Here is an 8,757-nt window from a genome sequence, read left to right as displayed (position 1 = left end):
ACCACGTGTTGAGGCACACGTGAAAGGGGTATAGAAAGGGGCACTTAACAGCGCCGTTGACTATAGAATAACAAATCACTGTCATGTGTTCGTTATGCGCAAGGGCGGATTCAAATGGCCAATCTCTCTTTGCAATAACGCAACCGGTGCACAAATTACACACCAAGATATTAACATTGATGCAATACACTTCAATAATCTCTCGCGTTAGCTGCGCGTGGTATTCGCTATCAAATGTTGAAAGCCTGCGTTTCGAGTGTTCTGCCGTTTATTACGCCTTACCCAAATGCTACGGTTACAGCAATCTACGCAAAGAGCACGCGTACGTGCGGTTGCAGGACGCCTCCACGCTGCCTCCCCAACTGAACTAGGTCGCTTTGAACTATTCCTATCACCCAGCTGCTGATTCGCGTCAAATTGTTCGTTTCGAGCACCGCTCCTTCATGCTAGGTCACCGGTGCCCAACCACGACAGCTTATGCACTGTGTGGAAGACTCAATCCCACGTATCGAGTATGAATCTGGATTGTCCCATGGTATGCACCAAAGCAACATTGTGGCGAGAACGCCAATAACCACCACGACCAGCCGTTCAAGGTCACTATCATTCCTTTATTCCCGCATATAAAACAAAATTGTTAAGTCGTCGAAGAACTTCCGAAGCCCTCATGCCATGGTCGCGACCGCGCTAACTCTCCTTGGGCTTCAGAACACTTTCCCTGGCCACTGAGAATGTGCCAGCACTTTTTTTTTTTATTTCGAAAAAACGAAGTGGGATTAAAAAAATTTGTTCGGCACAGTTACTCCAGATGCATTATTCGGGCCAGACAAGATAGGTCTCGCACCACCAGCAGTCACTGGAAAACAACGAGTGCGGCCATCGGCTTGAGCAGCTACAGACAATTGCTCCATTTCTATCCAGCACCATGGATTCCATCTGAACGGACCCACTACCGCTCAGAAAAGGAGCTACGACTTTACAAACATCCCACACCAACAAGGCAAGAGGGCACATTTGCTCACAGCCATGAACGAGAACAAATTGCCTACAAATGCCACTGAATGCCGGCAACAGCAATGTGGAAAAAAGCTGGCCTCCAATTTCAAGGAAAAAAAAAAAAAACACTTGCCCAGCAGCATTTGCCAGAAGCTGCTGCCCGTCGTACGAACAGTCGGGCAATCACTCCGCACCATGCACGAAACTGTCCGTTCTCATCCATACATCCCCAATAAAAATGTATGAAACCCCACCACACAGCTTCCTTGACTAGGCTCTCAGTATACACGGCACTGAATGTTTTTTTTTTTAAGGGGTGAAAACGCTATAGTGTTCATGCGACAGGGAAGTGTTGAAATGGCACTAGGTTTGAAAGCAAGTCTGGCGCATCAGCCGGCACAATATGGAAGGAAAATGCCTTGTTTTTTGGCCCGCTTCCCATCCATGTCAGCACCAATCCCTAGCGCTTAAGAGAACATGTTAGCAAAAAGCATGAAAAAAAGAAAAACCAAACAAGGACGAAGAGAAACAGCACAAAATAATTTAATAGCACCTGTCCACCTCTCAACATGTGTGCATAAAAAAAAAAGTTGGGTATAAGTTCACCAACACTGGAATTTATTCCAACCGGTGCATTTGGCGCAACACTATGGTGTTCAGTGGCTTCAACAGCATCGCCATTCAACGCACAAATTGTTTCCCCGACCCACCTAAAAACACTGAAGAGGAGGAGAAGGTGAAAAAACATTGTAACGCATAAAAAAAAAAGATTACAATTCACAATTAAAAATGTGCCAACGAATGCAGGCAAGAAGTGATGGAGTCTCCTCTCCTTTGCTGTTGCACCCCCCCCCCCCTTCACGGAAACAATAGCGGGACTTGGCAGAACTCACGGACGTGTCGTGTTAACAGTGCTCGTGAGAGAAGAAAGTGAATTTTTTTTTAAGGTTAGGGCGGTGAAAACTGAAGTTCCAGGGGCCTGTGGGGCTGCTTGGGTAGACGCCGCCATGTTGGCATGGTTCGACCATCGGGGAGGGGGCAGGAAGGAAACCGGAGATGGCGGCGACAGCAGGATCGACAAGGGGGAGAAGGCGGCACGAGCAATTTCGTGGCAGACAGCGCTTTCCTTTGCTTTGTAAAACTGCAGGAAAGAAAAAAAATCCAGTCACACAACGTCCACGGAAACAATCGCCTACTACAACTTTACAGCAGTACGACAGGCAAGCTGCATTGGCATTGCATACGCAATTGAATTGTTAGGGAAGCAACATGTGTCAAGTGACAACCACGGGCAGTGAAGACTTGTAGCAAGAGGGAGCTTGTGCCTCTGGCAAAAATGAATGCTCCCAATTGGGAATACCAAGAAGAGACAACCAAAGAGCAAAGCAAAAAACAAAAGCTGCATCCTGCCATGCTAAGATATAGCTGGCCCAAAGAAAGCAGACCATAAGAGACGCGAACAAATGTTAACGAGAGCATCAACAAACATACCTAATAGTTATTTTGCTTCAGATAGTCTCCTAGTTTCTCGACCACAGTGTTGAGCACACCAGGAGGGAAGCCATCAATGGTGGCAGCTACCAGCAGACCTGCAATTCAGAAAGCAATGTATAGGCACGTTTGAGACTGCTGCCGCGTTAAGGTCAGAAAAATAGCAAGATATATGTGATGTACGACTTATGTGCCAAAACCATGGTGCCATGACGAGGCACATCACCTTTGGTCATCATGGGGTCCTTTCTGGTGCCAAATATAAGTAATCAGGTAATTTCGCATTTTGCCCTAGTCGAAACGCGGCCACTGTGGGACCGCCAGTCTTCCAAGATTGCTAGCGCTACACCCAGGCCGCCAAGTTACAACTTGCACGCACGTTAAGTCGCACAGGTGTAATGGAAGCTTCAAAGAGCGAAGGCGGTCGGTCTGGCGGTTATACCAGCCACACAAACAGAACAGATGCACCACCAACAAAACTAAGGCTGAACAACTGTCCGAAGTGTACCAGTCTGCGTTCCACGCGCTAGACAACCGATGGCTTTAATCGCTTGCTCGAAATGTTTGAACGTTACGCAGATAAGCGCAAGGTTGGTAGTACCGGTACTCACAGGTGTTGGTGGCGACGGCGATGAACGCCGAGCTGCCTTTTCGGCCCCGGACAAGGTTGTTCTCGGCGCATAGGCAGACGTACTTCTGGCCACCAAGGTGGATGCCGGTCTCGTTGAAAGCACTAGGGTTGGTCCGCATCGTGTCAGCGATGGTTTTCAGCTCCTGCTGCGTGATCTGCGCAGATACCAGCAAGGAGATGAAGCCTCCCCCCAAACAGGTTCTACCGGCGGCCAAAAACCAAAATTCGCCCCGCCCCAACTTAGCTCGATAACATTCCCCCTCCGATCAGGCTATGGGATACATTAAAACACCGCGTCGCAGACCTGCACAGCGACAACCCGAGCTCAGGCACACCTAGGCCTACCTCACCAATCCTCAAACGATGTGAAACACTCGTCAAATCCAGCTTGCATCACACCCCACTCGGCCAAGTGAAAATTATTTCGAAATCGCGAATACAGGAGAAGCTAGCGCCAGGCGAACGTCATATATCAATACAATGCTGCGGCCACAAGTAAAAATACCCAGCACATGCAGCGGCTACCAATGTCAAGACGAATTTTGAAAAATAATCAGATACAGCGAAAAACAATTTGCAGCAAAATGTCAATTTTACGGTCGCAGCAGAACAACTGAAAAAATCGCAGCGACCTGCGAAGAAATCGCGCACTAGATTTGGTGACGTTCACGGAAAAATTTGACAAACAAGGTAACGCCTTTGGGCGTGTACGGGTGCTCAAAGCCCATCTCAAGCGCGATAACGACGGCCAACGCCCGGTGTAGTGCAAGCCGAAGACTAGAAACGAACGAGCAGTCGAAAGACTGCAAATAGCAGCACAGTCGACGGCGTGGAATGAAGGCCCTGTTTTCAAACCCGGCCACAAAGGTGATTGAACATGTCGGCGTGTTAGGCCTAGTCGAGGCACCGGCATTGGAGCCGCTTGCTCACCGAACAGTTGGAGTCCTTTTCATATTTCGCCCAAATGGCTCCATCGTTGAGGCCAGCAATTGCGGCTACTGTGCAGTTGACCTGTGCACAAATCTGGTTGTCGACGTACGTCTGCCAAGACATTTCCGAAGCGTTGTTTTCGTTGCACTACAGAGGTATCCGACACGAAGCCGCAGCGCTGGCACCAGATGCGCTCAAAATCCAACAAAGCCGGCACTGCGAGAGCCACCGATCCGCGCACGCTGGTATCACTCCGCCCGCCTCCGGTGCACGTGACGTCGGAATCCGCCGGCCCCTCGCTTTTTATACCGGCACCCAGCAGCTGTCACTCCGCCCGGCGAGGACGAGAGGGAAATTATCAGCTGCATTTTTCATCATCGCCATTCTAGGCGACTGGCAAACAGTGACTGTGAATCGCATTGATATCGAAAGTGCGCATAACGTGCGGTTTAGTTGGTTTAGTACGCATGCTGCCACCCTACTGTCTTGCATTCACGAGGACTGTGTACAGTTACATTTCCTCAAACATTTGAATTTTAAGAGCCGCTTGAGGGTAAAATGTCAACTGCCTTCGTTAACTTTTATCTCATCTTGCTACTAGTCACTTGTCGTGGGCATCAGTGGGCTTACGGACGGCCCATTCAAAAATGCGCGCAAAATTTGAAAGAATTGAACATTTTCAAACAACTGTTAATTCGTTTGGGTACAGCTACGAATTGCGACTCCACCACTTAAAATGGTGTGTTACGTGGATTTGTATTAGGTAAGTTCATTCGAAACGGTGACTATTTTCCTCTGCGCAAGGTCGTTACGTCACTTTTGCACGACGATCGTAGTACCACGATCACCGCTGTGATTCATCCGTGACGCAAGGCGGAAATGGAAATCGGTGGCGGCCCCTGCCAGATTATCGCTGAAGCTGAATTCTCATGGCGCCAGCGTCAACACCACGCTAAAGTGGAAGTTTGACAGCATGTCTCTTCGAGCACGACGGCTTTGTACGACCTGCTCCGGAGCACCGTTCATTGGCGAGTAGTGCCCAAGCTTTTGGTTTTACCCGCTCACTGCTGAAATGGCTCTGTCATCGTGGGAGCAAGAACTTGGAAAAGTCGAAAAAGAATTAATATCGACGGAGAAGGAGATAGTTCGTCTTAACACGATACGGGAAAGCCTCCTGAGGAGAAAGCACGAACTGTCTGTTAAGTTGAAACAGAAATCGCTGGATGAGATTGCACGCACGGATTGGAGCAAGTCCAATTTCCCGTGGTCAAATAGAGTTAATGAAACGCTAGAAAATGTGTTTCACATGACGAGCTTCCGGTCCATGCAACTTCCAGCCATAAACGTTACCCTTTCTAATAAAGACTGCATTCTCATAATGCCAACCGGAGGCGGGAAGAGCCTTTGCTACCAACTGCCAGCGCTTATTGCGAAAGGCGTCACTGTCGTCGTGTCGCCGTTGCTTTCACTCATGGAGGACCAGGTAATGGCACTGCAAACCATGTCGTACCCAGTTGCTATGTTGGCGGCCAACGTTTCTGTGAAAGACACTAATCAGATCCTGAAGGCTATGGCTGAAGGAGAGGACAGCTTGAAGCTGCTGTACGTCACACCCGAAAAGATGGCCAAAAGTAAGCGGTTTATGTCCATGCTGGAAAAAGCGTACCAGAGGAAGCATTTTGCCAGGCTTGCCATAGATGAAGTGCACTGTTGCTCCCAGTGGGGCCATGACTTCAGGCCAGACTACAAATACTTGGCCATCATGAAACGCCAATTTCCAGAAGTGCCAATTCTGGGAGTCACGGCCACAGCTTCCGCAGCCATTGTTGCCGATGTCCAGAAGATGCTTGACATAGAGAGTGCTGTGGTACTGCGTGCACCGCTGGACAGGCCTAACCTTGTCTATGAGGTACTGGCAAAGCCTACGGGTAATGATGAAGCTGTGAAAACAATTGCCGGGCTTATTCTCGGCCGATTCAAAAATCAGTGTGGCATCGTGTACTGTTTCTCCATCAAAGAGACTGATGAATTGGCTGATGAGCTGAAAGGCTATGGTATTGCTGTGGACTCCTACCATGCCAGTATGGAACCGCAGAGACGCAGCAGTGTCCATACTCGCTGGATGCATGGCAAAATTTTGGTCATTGTTGCAACCATTGCTTTTGGCATGGGAATTGATAAGTCAAATGTGCGCTTTGTCATTCACCACACACTGTCAAAATCAGTTGAGAACTACTACCAAGAAAGTGGCCGTGCAGGAAGGGATGATCAACCAGCTACATGTCTGATACTTTTCCGGTTCGCTGACATATTTCGCCAGACGACGTCTGTCTTCACTGAGAAGTGTGGCCGAGAAAACGTCTACACGATGGTGCGGTACTGTGTGGAAGTGCGCGAGTGTCGACGTGTCATGTTCTTGCGACACTTCGGAGAGAAGCAGCAAGACATACGCTGTCATGATGGCATCTGTGACAACTGTAGAATAAAAGGGTCAGTGAAAGATATTGATATCACTGTGCACTTGAAGAACATCTACAAAATACTTGCTGCAGCAAGTGAGGCGAAAGAACAGTTGACAGCAGCAAAGTTGATTGACGCCTGGATGGGCAAGGATGCCAAGAAATGGAAAGAACGAGGAGTTACAAAGACTGACCTTCCACGGGAACGGTGTGAGACAATAGTTGCATGGGCACTGCTGGAAGGCTACCTGGCTGAAAAGTTCCACATCACCCCTTATGCTTACATAAGTTATATTCGCACAGGTGAGAAGAAAGCAGAAATTGACAAAGGGGGAAAAGTTCATTGCCCTTTCTTGACAGCAAGTGCAGCTCCACCAGAAGTCACGCTGCCAGCTTCGATGAAGCGTCACAAGCAGAGTGATGATGCTCAAAGCAAACGACCAAGAAGTGAGACCTCAAAGCACCACAAGTCGTTCAGTGATCCAACATCCCAAGATGTGGTTGTGATTGACTAAAACATTTTAAGTTTGTTATTGCTCGTTTGATGTACCTGTGTTTAATAAGCAAAGTTCCTGTGCTGTGAAGCTTATTTCAAAAGGAAGCAGAAACCTTTTCATCAAGCTGAAAGCCATTAAATGAGCATTCACTGACAACTGAAGGTGTGGTCACGGCTGACGTATACATTTCGCTGTATTACTGATATCTGTACAAGAAATGAGATGAACAGAGTACTGTAAATTTTTCTCAGGGAAGCCACTTTATTTGGCATACTTGAAAGTGCTCAGGTGGTTAGCGAAGTTTGGTGATAGCACATAGAAGGCTTCACTGAAAGTTGGGCAACCCTTTAAAACATCTCTGGGAACTCTTATGGTGCTCAAATAGATGACACGAAGAAGGAACACAACACGCGCTGCCTAGGGCTCCCTGAGTTAAACATTTTTAATCCTCTGGCTGCAAAGCAGGTCACATTTGTTAGGCAACTAGTTCTGCTGTAATCAATTCGCTTATCGCTCTTTATAGAAACACCAAACAATAGCTCCATCAAGGCGGGGTTGGCATGTTTGGACCGTCACTTTCTGCACATGCTCCCATCTTCTGCTGCTTGGCAGTCTAAATCACTTGAGGACTGGCTTAGTTGGAGGCTTTGCCGTTAATGGTTGGTTCGTTTATGAAATTTAATGCCCCAAAGCGGCTTAGTCTATGAGAGATGGATGCTGTAGTGGAAGGTTCTGGATAATTTTTACCACCTGGGGTTCTTTACGTGCACCGACGTCACACAGTAAACGGGCCTCAGCATTTCGCCTCCATTGAAACAACTGCCACAGCTGGGATCATGCATGAAACCACGACACTGTGATGCTTATATCAGTGCTACCCGATAAGTATTTTCAAGAATGTTTCTGGGAATTTTTAAGGTGTTACTATCTTTCCACTTTAATTAAAATCCTTTTATGCAAAACAATGTCACAGTTTCATCTCAAGGGCGAAGCAATGAATACGATAGCAACAAATTGGAATGTTATGCGAAGTAAGGCTAGCAGCTAACTCCACTGGGATCCGATTTCGTGTAACTCTACAAAATGCTGGTGTAATGAAATACGGCCAGCGAAACGTCTGTCGTCTCAACTTCGCTGCAAAGTAAGCCGTGAGAAAACAGCGTGTGTGCAAGTCATCTACTGATGTCTGTCGAGATAGTGCGCTTGACCACGCCCTTTTGATCAAAGTTCGCAGTTGCTGCCCAAACAATGCAGCTCCCCCACCGGCGCCCCTTTATGCCCATTTGTCCAACGGAGCCAGCCAGCGCATTCCACCTGTGCTTGAGCTGTGCCCGTCTGCAGCTTTCTCAAGCTTTTGTTCGCACATAGAACATAGAATGCCTGAGGCGATGTTATCGATTTGGGTTTTATACGGAACGAGACAGTTCCGGCAAAAATATCCCTTGAGTGTTCATATACTCATTATTGCAACAAAAGTAGCTTCTTGTTAAAAACAGCTTTTTTTTACTATTTAAGCTCTTCGCAGCAGCCCATACCTTGTGTGCTTCAAGTATACCCACACTCAAGTGGGAAATGTTTGTCGATTTAGGACATCTGTATTCAAAAGACAGAATCAGTGTAAATGAGTGTAGGATGTTGAACAACGCACGCATGCAATTACATGCAACGATCCGGAAATTTAGGTTGCTGTTGGAAATAAATGAAAGCTCACAAGACCTGTTAAAATTCTGTTTAGCAAGGCAGTTTTTAAGGC

General features: G+C 47.6%; 2 protein-coding genes across 2 annotated transcripts; one reads left to right on the top strand and one right to left on the bottom strand.

Annotated features, from left to right (window-relative positions):
• Positions 1 to 590: 590 nt before the first annotated feature.
• Positions 591 to 4,333, bottom strand: LOC119388247 (profilin). Its single transcript, XM_037655918.1, has 4 exons — positions 4,049 to 4,333; positions 3,099 to 3,273; positions 2,488 to 2,585; positions 591 to 2,137 (listed from the first exon to the last, which is right to left on the bottom strand). The coding sequence occupies exons 1-3, from the start codon at positions 4,169 to 4,171 to the stop codon at positions 2,488 to 2,490; spliced, it is 396 nt and encodes a 131-aa protein (XP_037511846.1). The 5' UTR covers positions 4,172 to 4,333; the 3' UTR covers positions 591 to 2,137.
• A 588-nt stretch (positions 4,334 to 4,921) lies between these two features.
• On the top strand, positions 4,922 to 7,083 carry LOC119388246 (ATP-dependent DNA helicase Q1). Its single transcript, XM_037655917.2, has one exon. The coding sequence runs from the start codon at positions 5,121 to 5,123 to the stop codon at positions 7,020 to 7,022; it is 1,902 nt and encodes a 633-aa protein (XP_037511845.1). The 5' UTR covers positions 4,922 to 5,120; the 3' UTR covers positions 7,023 to 7,083.
• Positions 7,084 to 8,757: the final 1,674 nt, after the last annotated feature.

Source organism: Rhipicephalus sanguineus, chromosome 3, assembly GCF_013339695.2.
Source record: "Rhipicephalus sanguineus isolate Rsan-2018 chromosome 3, BIME_Rsan_1.4, whole genome shotgun sequence".
NCBI lineage: Eukaryota > Metazoa > Arthropoda > Arachnida > Ixodida > Ixodidae > Rhipicephalus > Rhipicephalus sanguineus.
The sequence above is the reverse complement of the archived record's forward strand: the minus strand, read 5'-3'. Positions and strand labels throughout refer to the sequence as shown.